Source organism: Lepisma saccharinum, chromosome 11 (assembly GCF_977018435.1).
Source record: "Lepisma saccharinum chromosome 11, izLepSacc3.1, whole genome shotgun sequence".
Classification (NCBI taxonomy): Eukaryota; Metazoa; Arthropoda; class Insecta; order Zygentoma; family Lepismatidae; genus Lepisma; species Lepisma saccharinum.
In genome coordinates this window covers 68,359,378-68,380,552 of record NC_139239.1, presented here as the reverse complement: position 1 = coordinate 68,380,552, position 21,175 = coordinate 68,359,378, and the positions used below count along the sequence as shown (strand labels likewise).

At 39.0% G+C, this 21,175-nt stretch overlaps 2 protein-coding genes across 3 annotated transcripts in view; one reads left to right on the top strand and one right to left on the bottom strand.

Annotated features, from left to right (window-relative positions):
- LOC145995299 (DNA excision repair protein ERCC-1-like) overlaps positions 1-21,175 on the top strand; it is a 347,987-nt gene that overhangs the window by 39,186 nt on the left and 287,626 nt on the right. The window lies entirely within an intron of this gene.
- Positions 15,362-21,175, bottom strand: part of LOC145994892 (uncharacterized) — a 149,368-nt gene continuing 143,554 nt past the window's right edge. For both annotated transcript variants that reach the window (XM_083131348.1, XM_083131349.1), the window contains one exon: positions 15,362-20,708. In XM_083131348.1, coding sequence (XP_082987474.1) covers positions 15,988-20,708 — 4,721 coding nt within the window. In that variant the 3' untranslated portion in view covers positions 15,362-15,987. The remainder of the gene's footprint in view (positions 20,709-21,175) is intronic.

Sequence of the window (21,175 nt, the reverse complement as noted above, 5' to 3'; positions counted from 1 at the left end):
GCAGTTTTACAAATATGTAGAGGTGTGCGGGATCCCGAAAAGTCGGGACCGGGATCGGGAAAAAAAAATTCCCGTCCAGATCCCGACTTCGGGAAATGAATTCACGACTTTTTGGGATCCCGAGCAGTCGGGAAATACCGAATGGTCATTTTAAAAAGTTGTTAATTCTCGACGTTTTCTGCATTGTAAATGTCTGGAACTTGTCGGAAATTGTAAGTTGTTGTACCAGAAATGCAAAAACAATCACTTAAAGTGAAAATGACGTAAAAATTCTTCATTTTCTTTAAGAGTATAATATCGTTTAATAACGGCGATAAGATTCCCCTATCCTAAATTTCTAGGTGAAATTGTAATAATATAGTGGCACGGACGTCTGGAAGAGGGGCAAGGATGGCCACACCAACCCTTAGGAACCGAATGTCAACCTAAAAGTACATTTTCACACGTATAATTTGATATCAGTCATAATAATTGACATTAATTATTATAATGGGGATGCAGGAATGCGATAATTTCAAATTCAAGAGGTGTTTTTTGAGGGGCCAACACTATTATCGGGGTAATATGCCACATAAGTAGATAGTATATGTACCTTCCACCCCAACCCTGATTTTTTGACCTCTAAGAAAACCGCACCAAAACCTCAAAAACTTACTTTCTCTCCACCTTCCGCGCCTCATTTATTGAACTGACGATGTTTCACAGCGCAGAAAAGCCGGTACGAGAAAAAACACTTTCTCATCCTTGAAGTACGAATGCACCTTATCGTAATTTTTTTCTAAGTCCCGGCCAAATGTTTATATATCGTGACTTTTGTAAACCTCTCGGGAACGATGTGATATTTCTGCCACACACACACACATGCGCGCGCCTCTCATTATTTCCGTATTGTGACGCAAGCAAACAAAAAAAATAATAATAATTGTTTTTTTAGGATTCCTGGCCCCTATAACCCCGCCAGGGTGCGTGGTGCCCAACCAAAAAAGGTTCTAACGGCTGCGGTTAGATAACCACACCTCTGTAGAGTTTCACGTGTTTTTTTTTTTTTTCTCAAAGGTCCTATGGGACACCTCTGTTTGTCAAAAATTCGAGATATTTGCAATTTAACGCAGGACTTGGAAAAAATTTCGGAAAATTTTTGGTTCCATGACGACCTATGTTTATTTTGATATGGGAGGACAGAGGACACCGAGACTCGACCGACGCACTAAACCCGACCTTTCTACGACTATTCGTTCAAAAGTTACGAGTGATCAAAGTTTTGGAGGGTGGGCTAACTTCTTACCCTTTGACCTCAGGACCACCAAAACTTGGTACACGTTTTCTACACCTCCAAAATCGACAGGGGTTATCTAACGATACCGTATGGGGGTGTTTTTCGATATATTTTTTCGATAACTCTTACCATTTTGGAGATATTTGCAATTTAAGATTTTTTTTAACGCTGTGGATTTAGAAAATTTTCGATTGATGCAAAAAATTGGTTCCATGACGACCTATGTCCATTTTGGTATGGGAGGAGAGAGGACACCGAGACTCGACCGACACACTAAACCCGACAGGTGGGATGCTTCGTTTTTGGCGCAGCCCTTTGACCTACTTTTGAAATGACTTACGACATTTTCCTATAAGGCTGTCTCCCCTTACGATGTTTTCCTGTAAGGCAGAGATCGTCTGTCAATGGGCCCTCAGTGTAATCTACTACGACCTAATACTAACTTTCTTTTTACGTTTCGCGGCTGTTTTATTGCAGTGACGAACTAAAAGAGCGGAAAAAAAAGGCTCTGAAAGGTGAGTGTCAAAAAACGTACTTTCAAGTATGCACGCTCCAGTAATGTAACTTTCTAAAAAACATGTGCCGTCCATGTTTCTATATCGTGAGGCGTTTCTGCGATGATGGCCTTTATATGCGGCTGTGAATGAAGTTCTACTCTTAGAAGCAATAATGCTGTAACGCGGAAGAAAGGATATAGGATTCTTGCAGCGATATGGCTGTATCAAAACAACTGCTTTTTATTCACCAGTTCCATCTGTTTCTGCGGTGATGTGATTGTTAAGTCATCCAACAACAGCTCTTAATAATGGTCGCGGATTGCTGTATCCAGATTGTCGTTGCATCTGCGGAAATATATAGATACTCAATCTCTCGTAAACATTCTGTACAACTAAATTACGTTCAATTCGTCCTCTTTATTTCTCAAAAATTAAATTTCTGTATTCATCTCGTAAGGAAATGTGAGTCCATATAAAATGTTCAATTTGATCCATCCATCTAATTGGTAAATAACCTCTGGATATTTATTCTTCTTCTATTCCTTGGAGAATGGATTCCCAGGACCAGTTTCAAAACGACGTGCTACATGCTCAAAGTATTGTAAAATCTGATGACAGCAAACTGTCTAGAACCTTTCTTGAATACACAATTCATTTCAAATCGTTCGTCAGTTCTTTCAAACGTCTAATAGATTCGTAGCATTCGCAACCAGCACCACCTTTCGAAGGCACCGATATTTTGGTCTGATGCCTTTATTGTCCATGATTCAACACCGTGCATGAGAGGGCATCCCTGATTGCCTTGTAATCAAGGGGTCCTGGGTTCGATACCCGGTGGAGGCACTTAGTTGTTCGGATCCTACTTTAAATTGTAGTCCCGATTAGCTTTTCTGTACCAGTCGACCTCGTGACGTAGTGGTTAGCACCAATTAATTGATTTTCGCCACTTTTGGCTAAACGCAGAGATGAGTATGTGATGATGATGAAATTAATGAAGGGACACCACAAATAACACCCATGCCCAGGCCAGGATTTGAACCTGGGACCCCTGCCTCAACGCTGTTGATTTCCGGTTCAGTGGTTAGCACATGATAACTTATTTGAACCAGTTTAAAAATTCAAATACTTAGGAGTAATATTAACAAATGAAAATTATATTAAAGAGGATATAAAATAAAAAAGTAGGCTTAAAATTTAGGAAATGTATGTTACTTCTCTCTAAGAAACTTCTAGTTAAAATATACAAAACAGTAATTTTGCCTGTAGTATTATATGGATGTGAAACTTGGTCTGTCATATTGAAAGAGGAACATAAATTGAGAGTATTTGAAAATAAGATCGTTAGGAAAATATTTGGATCTAAAAGGGGTGAGAAGATAGGTGAGTGGAGAAGGTAACATAATTTAGAACTACATAAATTTATATTCATGTCCAGATATTATTAGATTAATTAAATCAAGAAGACTTAGGTGGACAGGCCATGTGGCACGAATGGGAGAGGAAAAAGGAGTTTACAGATTCTTGTTGGGAGACCTGATGGTAAGAGACCTGTAGGAAAACTAAGACGAAGATGGAAGGACAAATATTGGGATCGACCTAACGGAAAATTTTGGTAGGGATGGAAAAAGAGTATATACAGTGCGTCCATTTCGATCTGCAGCCGAGAGATCGGGAGAAACGTGGCGGGCGGCGCTGACGGAGATGCCGACATTTGAGGCCTGTAATGCCCGCTTATTTTTGTGGACATCTTGCAAAACGAGCACTAACCTGTGTTATAACACGCAAAAGTTCTTCTGTAATTCTTCCAAGTTCCACCCTTATATACACAAATAAATACGCTTTAGAAATTATATTAAGAGCCACAGATAATACTCTGTAAAACATTTTAATCATAGTTTTGACCAGTAACGTCCTGCTTAAGTTTATATCCTTGAAAGAGTTTTGTGTCGATGGGGATCGTTTCGAGGTTTCGAATGTGCAACACTGTATCAAGATTACGCTGCAGACGAACCGTTAAAAGCTAATGGTGTTCGTGAGCTTCCTTGCAATCCGAAATCTCCTAGCTCAAGTTTTTTGTTCCTTCGCGACTACAGAGCTGTGAATATAGTGGCAGGCAGATGTAAACCAAGAGCGTGTTAATTTCGTACTGTGCGTAAGAGTGTTATTCTTGGTTACTTGCCGTTACTTGTTTGTGTTATTGCAGTGTGTATGTGTGTTGTGTCAGTCAGACGATTGGAATGCCAGCCGCAAGGTTCACGTTAGAACAAAGAATTTTTATGTATGACACTTACGTGAAAACAGACTCGTGTCGAGACGTGTGTAGGCAATTTGTACAGAAATTCCCAGGCGTTTCACCTCCACATAGAGATACGGTTAGACGTCTTGTCCTTAAATTACGAGAAACTGGGTCGTTAAATTTTAAAACACCTAAGCAAAAACGACGGATTCTAACCGAAGCAAAACTTGATGAAATTGGTGCAGCGTTAGAACGTTCTTTAAACAAACCTCTACGCCGTGTTTCACAGGAGATGGGCGTGTCAAAATCATCAGTACATACAGCCACTAAGCTACTAAAATTAAAACCGTACAGAGTTTCTATAGTGCAAGAATTACGGCCCCCTGACAACGTAAGTAGAGTAAATTTCTGTAATTGGGTTTTGCAGAATATTGTAGATGGTATTGTTGATCCACAGTTAATAATTTTTTCGGATGAGGCATGGTTTCACTTGCGTGGTCATGTTTGTTCACAGAACAATAGATACTGGAGCACTGAAAATCCCCGAATAATACACGAAGTTCCGTTACACGATGCAAAAATTGGTGTGTGGTGTGCTGTAAGTGCCAAAAGAATAATAGGGCCTATATTTTTTGAAGACACAATAAATTCAGAGAGGTACCGCACACAAATACTCGCGCCGTTTTTTCAGTTGTTATTAGATAATGAGAGACAATATGGGTATTTTCAACAAGATTCGGCCACAGCCCATACCGCCGCTGATTCTTTGGACGCTATAAGGGAGGTGTTTGATGACAGAATAATTTCAAGAGGTTTATGGCCTTCACGTTCGCCAGATCTTACCGTATGTGACTATTATTTGTGGGGAACCTTGAAAAATAGAGTCTACCGAAATAACCCTCATAGCATCGACGAACTAAAAGACAATATAAGGGCAGAACTAGGAAGAATTACGGAAGAAGAACTTTTGCGTGTGAATCAAAATTTCATCAAACGATGCCAGGAATGTGTGAATGTAGGTGGACATCACTTTGAACAACTCTTATAACACAGGTTAGTGCTAGTTTTTCAATATTTATATAAATGTCTGCATATGTCCATAAAAATATGCGGGCAATACAGGCCGCAAATGTCGGCACCTCCGTCAGCGCCGCCCGCCACGTTTCTCCCGATCTCTCGGCTGCAGATCGAAATGGACGCACGGTAGATCTTTCTCAAGATAGGGACAGATGGAAGGCCTGTGTTGATGCAGCCATGAACCTTTTGGGTTTGAGAAGGCTAGAGAGTTAGTTAGTTAGTTAGTTAGTTATGAAAGCACATGCCACTATAAAAAAAATACAATCCCTGGCAAAAAATGAATTTAAAAAAAATGAAATTTATTTCCATATAATGAACTTCAACCTATACAATTGAACATTTTTTTTTTAATTTTGCAGGATTTAAATGAAACAGACGTAAATAAGAATTGGGAACACGTACGTAATGCAATAGAATCAGCAGTTAAATAAAGTATAAATCAAGAAAAAGTAAGCCATGGTTCGCATAACCTAATAGAAATAGATTGATTGATTTAAGTCCACTTTATGCACAGTAAGGCTAATCGGGCCTGGACCTGTAGTTTAAAGTGGGATCCCAACCACTACATGCCTCCACCAGGGATCGAACCCGGGAAACCTTGATTACAAGGCGACGACGCTACCACTGTGCCATCGGGGAGGCACTAATAGAAATAGACTTAGGCGGTTAAAGAACAGCAAGTTTAGAAGATTACTTGAAAAGTAAAATTAACGAAATTGAAATAAAAAGTATCAGAGGTGCAAATGAATTGAGAGAGGGGTGGCAACCTAAAGTAAACTTGATATAAAATGGCTGACTATTTTAAATAGATGGAAGAACTACTTTAATGACGTTTTAAATGTTCATGTAGGAGATAAATCAGAAATAAATTAAGTACGCACAGCAGAACCTAACTTGATTGAAGTTAAAGATGCCAAAGAGATAAATTAGTCGAGAAGAAACTTGTTAATATGTCTGACAAAAAATGTACAATTCATGATGGATTAAAAAAAAAGAAAAGAAGATGCTCTTTTTAATTTTTTTGCCTTAGAATATGGTTTTAGGAAGGTAAAAGAAACTAACGAAGTACTGTTAGCATATGCAGATGATGTAGACTTACTGGGGAATGATGTAAATACAATTAAGAATAATGCTAAAATATTTTTTCAAAGCAGCTAAAGAGATAGGTTTTTAGAAGTTAGCAATGAGAAATCTAAAGATATGTGCTTACAGGCCGAAACCAAGTGATAACAACTTGTTTGAACCAGTTTTCCAAATCCAAATACTTAGGAGTAATACTAACAAATGAAAATGATATTAAAGAGGAAATGAAAAGAAGGCTTAATTCATGTTACTTTTCTCTTCATAAAACTTTTGTCTCCTCGTTTCATATCTAAGGAACTAAAAAATTGAAAATATATATATATATATCTTGCTCAGGATAAGGACAAATCGAACTTTCGGGTTAAAGAAGGGTAGAGAATTAATTAATTAGTTAATATTCAATGTAATATGGTTTCACGTATTAAACAAAAACAAAGTTAGTAATAAGGTATTCATATTGACAAGGAATTCTTACAAATTCATTCTCTTCGTAAGTTTGCCAATAGCATTTTTCATCCTGTGTTATTTCAAATCTTCAATTATGCAATGCAAAAAGGAGAAGAATTTCCATGACATGATAACATGAATTTGTACGTTGAAAGAAAAATGAAAAAACGAAGAGCTGTGATAAAAAAAAAACGCTTGACTCTGACGAGCGGGAAACATAATAGAAATCAAGGACGGAAAATATGAACAGAGGAAAGGGGATATTCAAAAGAAGGTGGCTCTTCCATGATAATTTTTACTTTCTCAATCCGAACAAATTCATAAACATTATCATCATTGAATGTTGTTGTTGTTGTTGAGTTGGTGTTTTAAGTCTACTTTATGCACAGTGTGGCTAATCGAGACTGGACCTACAGTTTAAAGTGGGATCCGAACCACTATGTGCCTCCACCAGGTATCAAACCTGGGACCCTTTGATTACAAGGCGACAACGCTACCACTGCGCCATGGGGGAGGCCCCATCATTGAATGGTTGGTTACGTTGTCCCTCCGAACGAAAGATGGAATGTATACAAGCCTGTGCCTCCTAAGTTCATCGTGGCTTGCGAAATGAAACTTCCGATGATTTTTATTTTTTAAGAACATGCTTCGCTAAGGAGGTCAAAATGACAAGTTCCGTAATTCGAATAACTTGTTGATTTCATTACGAACGAAGAAGGAATGCATGGCTGTAGTATCATTACATCAGATCATCTTTTATCTTGTTCGCGTCGATTAATCTCCTTACGTTTCTTCTTCTCCTTGTTGTTTTCGTCCACAATCGCTTCCATCTATCCTGTTATTACAATCGCGACTTCTAGATTATCACTTTTTCTCCCTGTAATTTTATAAATATATATATTTTTTTCATGATCATCTAGAGAACACCAGAAAAAATTTCAGCAATATCGATCACTCAAATGGATATCATCATCTTCGTCCAATACAATTCTTGAAAATTTTATATAGCACTTCCAGGAGTAGGTTGGTTAAAAAAAAAACGCCACCCCGAAGATTCCACTTTTATCTTGTTCTGTCTCGTTTAACCTATTTTGAATTTGAGAATTTTTTAAAATTATTATTTTGCCCTTCGCGACACGTTCGACTATTTTTGACAATACGTTTCAACCTTTCTGTATAAACGTTTACTGGAACGTTGAAATGCAGTTAAAAAAAATCTTAAATTGCAAATATTTCGAAAATGGTAAGAGTTATCGAAAAAATATATCGAAAAACACCCCCATACGGTATCGTTAGATAACCCCCTGTCGATTTTGGAGGTGTAGAATACGTGTACCAAGTTTTGGTGGTCCTGAGGTCAAAGGGTAAGAAGTTAGCCCACCCTCCAAAACTTTCATCACTCGTAACTTTTGAACGAATAGTCGTAGAAAGGTCGGGTTTAGTGCGTCGGTCGAGTCTCGGTGTCCTCTGTCCTCCCATATCAAAATAAACATAGGTCTTCATGGAACCAAAAATTTTCCGAAATTTTTTTCCAAGTCCTGCGTTAAATTGCAAATATCTCGAATTTTTGACAAACAGAGGTGTCCCATAGGACCTTTGAGAAAAAAAACAAAACACGTGAAACTCTACAGAGGTGTGGTTATCTAACGGCAGCCGTTAGAACCTTTTTTGGTTGGGCACCACGCACCCTGGCGGGGTTATAGGGGCCAGGAATCCTAAAAAAACAATTATTATTATTTGTTTTTGTTTGCTTGCGTCACAATACGGAAATAATGAGAGGCGCGCGCATGTGTGTGTGTGTGTGTGGCAGAAATATCACATCGTTCCCGAGAGGTTTACAAAAGTCACGATATATAAACATTTGGCCGGGACTTAGAAAAAAATTACGATAAGGTGCATTCGTACTTCAAGGATGAGAAAGTGTTTTTTCTCGTACCGGCTTTTCTGCGCTGTGAAACATCGTCAGTTCAATAAATGAGGCGCGGAAGGTGGAGAGAAAGTGAGTTTTTGAGGTTTTGGTGCGGTTTTCTTAGAGGTCAAAAAATCAGGGTTGGGGTGGAAGGTACATATACTATCTACTCACATGAAAAAATACCTTGCTTGTCCCTCAGTGGAAAAAATCGGCGGACGTCCATGAGTGAATTTCAGCGGTGTTTCAAGGCGTGTTTCTCGAGAACCGAAACAAATATCTCAAATATTGCACATCTCATGTTTGTGTCATTATCCCTAAATTAATGGATTTAAAACGTTTTTCATGTCAAAGTGGAAATGTCAATTGCTTTCAAGTATTTTCCAAATTGTCCTCACGATGTTGGGACAGTACAGAAATTTTGGAGCTAACACCAGCAGACATGTAGCCAAGGAAGGGGCTCGGGGTCTGCTACCATTTTCCTGAAATCCTACAACATCTGATTTAAATAGTGTGTAGTGGTAATTAAATTTACTTCATTAACAGGATTAAACATCTTGTATGGGAATTGTAATATACCGAGAAACTAATCTTCAGTGCATTTACCCCCCCCCAATAAACCTTTTCGCCTTTAGATGGCAGCTGCTGATAAGGGATAATCCCCCTCGGAAATAAAATTCTGACTATGGGCCTGCCCATCAGGGATCGAACCTTGAATCTGTCGAACCAAAGACGAGAGCGTTATCATTTGAGCATGTGGGAACTTTGTTTTATCCAGTGCCATCATATATGCCACACACAAATAAGATTAATTTTAAGAAATTAGGCGTGTGCATAAAATTTCTTCTACAAGACTCGGGTCCACCCTATAGAATGGTGCTTAACGCGGCCGCCTTGAACTAAGGGGTACCGGATTCGATTCCGGTATAAACTATATACATGAGATGCCTAGCTTGAATTAATTATGCACACACTTCATATTCGCACTGTTGTCATATCATCCAGCAATCCTTTATATATAAAACCACGGAATAGGGTTTTCTCTACTTCCTATTTTTCTGGAATTCTCACTAATCTTTACAATTATATTCTGTATTACTCTAGCAACATAACAAAAACATTTATTGATTTTGTGATTTATGAAGGTGGATTCCGTATAATGTCGTATCAGGATTGGGGAGAAAGAATTCCCTTCCAGTTTCAGACTTCGGGAAATGATTTCGCAATTTTCAGTATATAGAACAGTTGTGACAATTTGAGTAGTCTTGTATTAAAGGTGCCTAATGTGTTTGGATGTTTTTCTTGGATGTGTTGCTATGAGGTTTGAACTGCATAATTTTTTGTTTCCCAAGTCTACCTTTTGGTAATAGCAATTCTTGTGATAGAGAGAGGGAGCGGATATTTGATTTTTGTTAAAGAAACATGACTAGCAGAATCTAAGAACAGCAGGACAAATGGATACTCGAGATGGAATTAATTTTCAAGTCTTTCTTGCACTTTTCTTCCAGACGGCTAAGGGCACTTGCAGGGGGCACAGAGGGGCAATTGCACCTTCGATTTCAAATTTTATACAAATAAAAGTACATTTCGTAAAATTTTCTTGCTCGCTTCGCTCGCAAACATAATACCTTCTGTTCATATAGTCCAAGTTCAGGGCCATAGCTAGGAGGCGGCGGAAGTCAGCCTTGGGAGCCAAAACGATCTGAATGAAGAGTACATGGAAGTTATACTGTACGTGTCATATGTACAAAAAGAATAATGTCCGTCATGCATATTCTGTCATTGAAAAATACAGTTTGCGTGCTTCTTTTCCATTACTAGCTAATATGAAATTGAACGTGTTGGACTAATATTTCACATAATTTGTTGAAACACAAATGCTTTAGCACCGACTTCTACCCCCTTTTGCATGATTTACGACGATAATAACGTATTTTAATGCTACTATTATTACTACCACTACCACCACTATATTAATATTATTATTATTGGCACGTTTATCATGGTACTTGACCCCCTCTCCAGATAAAAATTTGTGGTTTCGCGTCTGCTCACAAAGAACACTCATGCCCAGGCTCAAACCTGGAACCCCCTGGCTTCGTAGTGTGTTATGATGGAGGTCGGCTAATGAAAGATGTGGGACAGCTTACTGGCTCAAATTATTATCAAACATGATGAAAATATGATAGTGTTTCACATTTATTATTTCGGTTAGAAAACTATAAAATTTGTAGTTTGATAAGAGTTACACTAAGCATCTTATGGAGTGTAAATATCAATTTCAAATCTTATGAATCATTTCTCTATGCAAACGCATCAAATATGATAAGCAACATAGGTGTGTGTTATGATATCCATTTTATAAAGGAAAATTTAAGTTTCAACCCTTACTGTTTGCATGATATCGTTTCCATATTATGTTATATATTGCTCTGAGAATTTTAAACGGCAGTAAAAATTAATGCCATTTGCAACTGCGAAGCTATCAATGGGATTGCATACATTAAGAACAGAAGATGCCATACTTTCGATGTTACAAGCAATCGAAATATGATATTTCGATTGCTTGTAACATCGAAAGTAGAATTAGACAAGTAAATAGTGACTGAGAAGAGTATCAGTATAAAGAAACTGATTGGGGTTTGTACGCTTCTGCTCAAAAAGTGATGACGATAAGCGGCCCAGAGACCTCGTGCCGCGGAAATGGGGTAAGGCGAAGGAGGCCTCATATCGTTCGGTTTCGTACCATAGTCATTAAGGAAGGTATTTTTCATAATGTAAAGAGGATACAAAATTTCCCTCTATAAAACTTGATATGAAATATTAATGATGACACTGTAATCCAAGAAGTCATTGATCAATCAAGGGATTCCTATTTGTTTGTCGGGTGCCAAACACATGTATTTCAACAACACAATATTTTGCAAAATGGTTAACGTAACCAGTAGGCAAACATTGTCTGTAGTGATGCAAGAGTCTTTCATTTGAAGCAAATAGCATCCGTGGTGGAGTAAGAGACCCATGCTTCAATGTTTTAGCAAGTAGGCATACAAAAAATGTATTACAATTTTTTACACAATTCATCAAAGTCTAGATAATATGTAACCATTCTTATTTAATTAATTCGATTTTTCTTGCATAACACAACACAATGGTGTTGTTGGATTCTCGTTAGATTCCTTTGTGCGTAAAAATCTTGCATACTGGAAACTAGTGGGAAACATTATGAAGCACGATTTATAAATGACTTCCTTAATCAGTTCTGCAGAGAAGCCCAAAGTTGTTGGTACATATTAATCATCTGTTAACATTATTGACCTGTAAATATAAAGTAGATACAGTCCCGATTAGCCTATTTATGTTAAACTTTATCTTTGTATTCTTTGGTAGTCCGAAAGGTTATAATCGAAATATTGCTATTTGATGTTGCTTGAACTTTTATTGTTCGTTGGAGTTTCAAGATAACATCCCTTTCCTGTTACTTATTACTTTTGGATGAGGGGGGGGGGGACAAGTGCCTCTCTGTACCTTGCTATATCTGTCAATGCAACACAATATATTAAAAATTTGCCCCCACTAGGATTGACTTCGCCCCCCCTACTAAGAATTCCTGGCTAGGGGCCTGACACACACACGCACGTATGTATGTATACAGTATATGCCTGTATGGTGTATAAATAGTTTGTTAATTTATAATAGTTTTGTAGAAAAAAATCTTACGTTTGACCCCTCCCCCAAACTTATCCACCTAGCTACGTCCCTCATTGTTGTGTGACCTCTCACATGAGAATCTAATTTTTGGAATTTTGAAAATTGTGGAACCATTTATTCCTTGTACAGAGTAAATGGCAGAATACGATAATGTAACTTGGTTCGTGTATTTTACTCATTTTTTTCATTCTAATGCATTTTTTACTTTAGCTATTCTGTTTGAGTACTAACTGAACTTTGTTTCTGATGTTAGCTACAAAAAATAACAAGCATTCTGCTTTTTTTGAAGGGAAAGGTGGGGCAAGACGGGTTGACTAATGTTTGAACTATATGTAAAATGAAATCAGATATGATTTTTATTGCCACAAATAGTTTTATTGGTTTTTTGTTAATGTAAAAAAAAAAATATGAAAACTGAAAAGACACGCTTAATACTTGGAATATAGCTATTGTGATTTGTGAAAGAAGAGCTTTTGCCCCATGTTGGCCCACTGTTACCTTAACTGTTTCCTCTACATAGTACTTAATTGTAACATTATTAAGTTAGAATAATAACATGAAACACAGTGGACGTTTAACTTGTAGAATTGTGTAAACTTACTCAAACAATTAAGTTTCATACAAACCACAAACATGAACAGCGCCTTTGTCTTTGCTTGACACACCTGCACAGGAATTACCCATCGTGCGCAAACACGACACCTGATCCAACTTTTATCAGAAAAAATCATGACAGTAGAGGCGCAGATCATCCTCTTCAACACTTTCACTACTATCACCGGGACCCTTTATATTCCACAGAGGAAGATGAAGAAGGAATATTGGACGTTTTCTTTGCTGAATATGAGGACTGTGCTTCCTTTACTGCCTTGTTTGTTTCTTGGCTTTCGAAAGGCTAACTTGTGCTTGGGTGATGCTGTCAATATTTGATGAGTATGTTCTGCTCTGTACGGTGATTCTGTTAAGATAGCTAGTTGTCTTTCCATGTCGTTTTAAAGATCTAATTTTGTTCTTTTGAACTACGTTTGGAATAGGCACAATTAATTGAAGACTTGCAGCTTTAAAGGAGGATGATGCTGGTTCCTCAGCATGCGAGATATTGAAGTCTGTGCATAAAGGGTTGAAGCTGTTTCTGTTGTGGCAGCATCGGGAGGGAGCTGAATGCTGAATGTCGGGTGTTGCAGAAGGCAAGAAGTCTGCTTCACCAAACACATTACTGTCAACTGGGATAGTACCGTTATGCCCCACCCCATCATGCCCCAAAATCATGTTATCAGGTTACACGATTTTAACATGAAATGCGTGAATTTAAAATAACTACATAACCTGTTTCATGATATCCGACAAGCATGCTGGACAGATAATATAAGCATGTGTTCACAATAATAACCCCATTGTAACTTAGAACAGCAAATAGTTTGCCGAATTATTGCAACAGAGAGTAAAAAATATACATACCTTCCGTTCTTCCTGGAACAGTCTCGAACAGAGACCAGTGGCTGCCGAGACAAAGAGTACTACATGCTGATGAAGTTCCAAGAACATCAGATGAATAGTGACACTTGTTCAGCAAAAACACCCCGTTATCCTGGCTTGCCTCACCTTACCTAACTTCAAGTGAACAATGCCAATTTCCGAGGGAATAGACCAGTTCAACCCCTCCCGACACCCTTAGCATAGCAAAAACCTTATGTGCAGGATAGGTTTGCAATGAGTGTATTCATGAGGCAGGTCTGAAGCATTTGCAAATAATCATTGCCAGTCACATTCACCACAAAGAAAGATGGGCCATGAAGATGATTCTCGGAGATGGTACAGAAGATGAGTCTCTCAGTTGCTTGAGTGTGGCATGGGGATTTTTTTTGCCCCAAATACGAACATTATGATTGTTGACTTTGCCATACATGTGAAATGTGGCCTCATCACTAAAAACAAGACATGTATCAAAGTTGTCACATACCACATTGACTTTTGAGGTGTTCCTACACATACTGTTAAATGTTCAGATCATTTGCATGACAATTGTTAATGTTATTAGACTACGAAATGATATCAAATTTATTGAAACACCCAGTATATTCCTCGCATACTATTGCAAATAAATGGCTTTAGGGCAGGTCCATAGCCAGAATTCATCTCCAGGGGGGGCTTTGTACATCAAGTTCATTTTTCAAAAGTTTTAACTGTATTAAATGAAGGTAAATTATGTGTGGGGGAGGGGGGTCATTAAGTTACATAATTTAGAAATATCCCACAAATACTACATTTTCTACATATCTTTTAAAATATCGCTTGAAGTGTTAACTGGCTGATACTGAAATCACCTTTACTACACACTCCATACTACGTTTCATGATGCAGATATTTATATCACCCAAGAAAAGATGGACAATATTCAATCATAGTGCCTACCATACATTCCACTCCCCGGTTGAAACAATAAAACTCTCCTTCGTTCCCAAAACTTGGGAGCTCCTTTGATGCAGACGTGGAGGGAATTTGCATAATGACATCAAATTTACAGATTTCTGTATAAATGGGAGGTCACAACAGGGGCAACGAAGGTACAGATAAAGAAGCTCCTCTGTGAAGGAACTTTCTGAAGTCTAGAGAAGAGAATCTCGTAAATGCTTTCCGCTACTTAGACAACTCCTTATAAATAAGATGAATGAATGTAATAGATGCTGTTCATGCTCCCTGAATTTATCCTTCATCAAAGTTGTGAGAAAAATAATATCTGCTGTCTTCTTTTTCACTCTTCACTGCAAACAAATTACACAAAATAGTTTTACCTAATGTCAAGGGGGCTGACCTCAGTGGCAGGGAGGGGGGAGGGGGCTGATGGTAGTTCCAGGGGCGGCTCAACCCCCCCTGTCCCCTGCCTGGCTACGGGCCTGCTTTAGGGAGAATCCTAGACAGACATTTTTTTTTTCCAGAAGTTGGAATCTCATAGGAATTCCTTGAAATGAGACACTTTCTGAGAGAGTCTGTTCTGAGTTTCAAAATATTAAAGAATCATCACACAGTTTCATTTCTAATTATAAAAGTGTGATTTGCAGTAAACTGTAGTAGGCAAAGATATATATCTAAAGGGATCAGAAATAAAAATATTTCTTATATAAAAATTTATGAAATGCATTTCATGACAAGTCAATTGTGTACAGATGATACAAAATGAAATGAAATACTCATCTACAAAATTTGGCACATTTACATTGAAAAAAAATATGTTAAAAATAAAACTTTTTTTGCACTTCCATTGCATATTGACATTATAAATCATGTACACATTTATACATACATACTCTAACAAAATATTTTTACCAATACATTGTTGTCCACAGTACAAACATGTACAAGGAGATTGCACCAATAGAAATAAACGAGGTGGTACATAAAATTCATATAAGTACAAAACAGAAGAATGAGATCATTTAAACATGCACATTCATGCACACAATCAGTATCACATTTTTACATTCCCATTTTTACTTCCAAACCCCTGTATACAAGTTCCACTACATAACATTCTCACCAAATAACACCATAAATCAGGTAAATTTAAAATCTCAATAACAAAATTTCTTCCGAGTACATAGTACTTTAAGTCTAATTACAGTCAATTCAATTTGAATCAAATGCGAGTTCACTATTTTACACTCACGCACACACATACATGTATACACCTTAGCATGCATGTCAATAATAATATTCTTGGTTGTAGAGCAGAGTAAAAGGCACACAACTATTCCTAATTTCTGGGACGGAAGCGAGACATGTAAAAGTCGCAATCAACGCAGTATATTGTGGGTGGAACTACTTGCTTCTTGCGACACAGATGGCAAGGCGTAGAAGTTTTGGTCTGCATGGGATTTGCATGCATTTGAGGGGGTTTACATTGTCCGGGGCGTGCACTCTGAACAGTCATTTCTTGATTGTATGGTTTCGTTGCAGGTCCACTGTTCTGATACCCATTTTGCTGTTTCACAAGTTGCCTTGGTGGTGGTGGGTGTTGATAAGGTGGGTATTTTATTTGTTGTTGCTGTGTAAAATGCTGCTGTTGATTCTGCGGTTGCGGTACATATTGATACGGTGGATACTGTTGAGGTGAATGATTATCGTGTGCTTGATTTGGCAACTGTGGGTGCTGATGTGGATAGTGTGAGGACAATTTTGCTATTTCTTGCGAGTGACTGTGGTATGCAGGATGTGGCACCCTTTGGTATGCAGGGTATACTTTCTGCTGCTGAGATGGTCCCAGAGCTTCTGACCTGGAAGACAACACAGGGTACTGTTGATTCTGCTGTTGAGAATTCAAATGTTGTTGTAAACCGTTTACTGGGGTGTATGGAGATGCGGTATGGGTTGACATGGATAGCTGCTGATCTGGCATGATACCATTACATTGTTGGCCTTCACTTGGTGATTGTTGATGAGCGTGACTAACTGGCGGCGACATATATGGAGAATTGTGATACGAATTACTTTGGTGGTGAAGGTTCGGTGAAGAACTTACATTGCGCTGTTGATGAGGTTGTGAAGAATTGTGTTGTTGGTGAACAGGTTGCATGGAACTGTGCTGTGTATGAAGAGACTGGGTAGAATTTTGCTGAGGATGGAGGGACTGCATAGAATTTTGCTGGGGATGGTGAAGAGACTGCACAGAATTTTGTTGAGGATGGATCGACTGCACAGAATTTTGTTGAGGATTGATCGACTGCATGGAATTTTGTTGAGGATGGATCGACTGCATGGAATTTTGTTGAGGATGGATCGACTGCATGGAATTTTGTTGGGGATGTTGGGACTGCATGGAATTTTGTTGGGGATGGTGGGACTGCATGGAATTTTGTTGAGGATGAATTGACTGCAAGGAATTTTGTTGTGGATGGAGAGACTGCACAGAATTCTGTTGTGGATGCAGAGACTGCACGGAATTTTGTTGTGGATGGAGAGACTGCATGGAATTTTGTTGTGGATGGAGAGACTGCACGGAATTCTGTTGTGGATGGAGAGACTGCACCGAATTCTGTTGTGCATGAAGAGACTGCACCGAATTCTGTTGTGCATGAAGAGACTGCACCGAATTCTGTTGTGCATGAAGAGACTGCACCGAATTCTGTTGTGCATGAAGAGACTGCACAGAATTCTGTTGTGCATGAAGAGACTGCACAGAATTCTGTTGTGCATGAAGAGACTGCACAGAATTCTGTTGTTGTGAATGGAGAGACTGCACAGAATTTTGTTGTTGTGAATGGAGAGACTGCACAGAATTTTGTTGTTGTGAATGGAGAGACTGCACAGAATTCTGTTGTTGTGAATGGAGAGACTGCACAGAATTCTGTTGTTGTGAATGGAGAGACTGCACAGAATTCTGTTGTGGATGGAGAGACTGCACAGAATTCTGTTGTGGATGGAGAGACTGCACAGAATTCTGTTGTGGATGGAGAGACTGAACAGAATTTTGTTGTGGATGGAGAGACTGCACAGAATTCTGTTGTGGATGGAGAGACTGAACAGAATTTTGTTGTGGATGGAGAGCCTGTGTTGAATTAGACTGATGGTATGAAGATTGTACTGAATTGGAATAACTTTGAGACTGTTGTTGTTGCTTTTGTGGTGGATTAGAAATGTTCAGGCCATTTGAAGGCTGCTGTTGTTTGTGTGGAGGATTTACATAAGTTGGGTTTCCTGAAGAAAGCTGCTGTTTTTGTTGTGGCGGGCCATAACTTGCATGTCCTTGAGTCTGTTGCTGTGCAGTGGGTGGATTAGTGTAGCTTTGATTCTGAGACTGTTGTTGAACATGAGATGGTTGTTGTCTTTGTTGAGAAGTTTGTATATGTGTTGCAGGTGGTTTCTGTTGGGGAAAAGCTGATCGCAGAACACGTTCCAATATAGGATTTGGAATGTAACTGTCCTGTTCTTCATCCTCTGCTGTAGCAACTAAAACCACCTGATCACAAAAGGTAACACTTTTCTTTCCTTTCTTCTTTTTGGAGTCATTGTCTGCTTCTACTGCTAATTCACACACTTCAGGTTCGGGCTGACACAAGCTTTTCTCAGATTCAGATGTAGAAGATGTACTGTTTCTCTTCTTCACTGATAAAACTCCAGTATCAAAGACAGTGTCAGCACGATTCTCACGTAAGTTTGGTGGGCAACCTCCTATAAATTTGGCATCATAATTATTACTGTTTGCTAAACTGTGTCCTCCATTAAAGTTTCTGCTGTTACTGGTAGCTTGAGAGTGACTGCCGGAAGCATTTTGAGCAGCCACTGGTCTATCACTACACACGCTTGAGGTAATTTTTGACGATTCACTTAAGTTGGTGCCACTGTTATTGCAATGTTGCTGTTGTTCCTCTTTCTTATCAGGTTGGAAGCAGATCTGTTCAAAACGGGAAGCCAAGTCTCTAACAGATGTAGTCTTTTCATTTCCAGCTGCTTGTTGTTGCACTGTATGCTTCACAGGCTCTTCAGGTATCAGATTGGATAAAGCAAGAACTCTTTTTTGCACAGAAGAATCCACAACGTCAGAGCCTTTGTGCATTGGTTGACTTTGATCCAATTTTGTACTAGTGCCATTGTAAACCTTCTTCATTCTCAAGGCAGCTTGTTTTGCTTGTAGTTCCTGAAGCCATTTTTCACTATTTGTCACACTGGCTCCCTTTGCCTGAAGGCCATCTGGCTCATCCCTTTCAGCGTCCCTTAGTATCTGTAGCCTTTTCTGTTGTAACTGAGTCAGAAGGCTAGACGTCTCTCGAGAAGCATCAGACATGTGATTCTGCTCTGAAGATGGCTCGGTGACTTCAGTGTCATTAACAGCAAGTTCATGTGGAGGAGGAGGTGGGGGGAAATCTTCACTGCCTTGCCTTGAATGTGATGCCGAATGTAAAGGACTTGGGTAAGGTGGTAATGGTAGATTGGTGCTATAAATATCTTGCTCTTCTGATGGTTGATGGATGTTTTGGGAATGGAACTGAGAAGCAGAGCTGTTAACCATGTAAGTTGCAACCTGTTGCTGCTGATTTACTAATTGATGTTTGTTGTTCTGTTCTTCATTCTGCGCAATCTTTTCCATCTGTTCTAAAGGTGGCACACAGATAGAATCGCTGCTGTCATTGCCTTGGTGATGAACATCTGCTTGAACAACCAGCTTTTGTTGCGATGCTGGATACCCATTGTACTGCACCATACCTCCACCTTGTAGAGCGTGATAATTTACTGCCTCGCTGGGTACTTGGCTGTAAGGGTCCTTCTCACAGTTGTTCATGTATGGCAGTTGAGAATTATGGTTGTTGCCAGATAATCCACCATTTTGATCAGCTGGAGAATTATTCCAAAATTTATTGTGCTGATTATTAGTGGCTTCATTCTGCGGTTTGCTTCCCTCATTTACAGCATTGTTTCCATTATTATTCACACCTGGAGGCAAAGGGTATGGTGGCCTATCGCTTACAGAAATCCTTCCAGTCAGTCTATTATTTTTTGCCTGTGCATTGGTTGTGTTTGCGTTAGTACTGTTGATATTGGCCGATTTAACACTGAGTTGAGATGTTGTTCTCAGTGGTGGCGGAGGTGGGACCTTTGCAGCATGCAGACCCTTACCTACGCTTCCGTGGAAACTCTTCCTCATAAGCTTGCTTCTTTCCAGATTTGGATTTCCGTAATCCAGGTGACCCTCAGACAAATAACCACTGAGTGCTTTCTCTGAAGGTGTTGTTGGTCTTGACATGCTACGGACATTTGTGTCGTCAAAACCCTTCTGGCCTGAATTACCAGATCCGCCTTCCTGACCCTCCCTAAGGTCCGGCATGCTCCGGTTTTTACGTCTTATCAAACCACCCATAAGCAACTTGCGACGGATCTTATGCTGTTTCTTTCCACCACCCTTATTGTCACCTACCGTTGGTGATGCCCTTTTAATGGCATTGATATCTTCGCCACCAATAATTTCTTTGGCACTTGCAGAAGAATAGGTCTTGTGCAGCGAAGTCTTCTCCTTTTTCAATACCCACTCATATCCTTCAAACTCATCCCTACTTTTTCGTTCTTCACTCTTAGCCCTCTTTTCTCTCTCTTCCTTTTTCTTCCCATCCCGTCCCTTATTTGAACCTATCGAATCTCTGTGGCCCCTGTGGAGTTCAGAACTTTTATCTTTACATCGTTCCATGTACAACTTATACTCCTCATCTTCTGTAATGTGACACTCACTGTTAGTCCTCGGCTTTTCACTGCTCTTGCGATTTTTCTTCTTCGGCAATGTTGCATATATTTCAATAGTTTTAGAAGACTTTTCTAAACTTTTTGAAACTGCTGCAGCCAGATCTTGTGCACTTTTGAGTTCCTTGCTGTTCTGCCGGGAGTGGGATATTTTCTGCTGACCACTGTCTCTTGAACCCTGACGAGAATGTGAGCCATCTCTTTTACTTCTGCTGCCTTCACGGCTGTGCCGACCTTCAAGTGAGCCATCTGTAATGTAAGAAAAAAAATACTAAGCAAACTCCCATATGTGATGAAGAAAGGAACATAAATAATTACATTAGAAACAAACAGTATTGTTTACTTTTTAATCAGGCAATGAATGTGTCATTAACAATACATCTCTTTTAAGCATTGCAGGAATTAAGATTGAATTAAGATTTTTTCTTGGGGGGGGGGAAGGTGCCCACTCAGTGGCGTATTTGTGATTTCATTTCGGGAGGTGGATATTTTTGGTATCCAAATTTGTACATGTTACCACTCAGTAAAGTAAACTACAGGGTGTACACGATGAACCTCCGGGGTTTCGATGCAATGTTAAAAATCAGAAAATTGGCAGCGCTGTGGTATGGTTTGCAGTCAAAACATAAGTTTTGGCGTGTCTTTAACAACAGATAAGAGCATCAGGGCATGGTACAGAAGTTTTCTGGAAACTAGGAGTGTGTTGAAGAATGCCA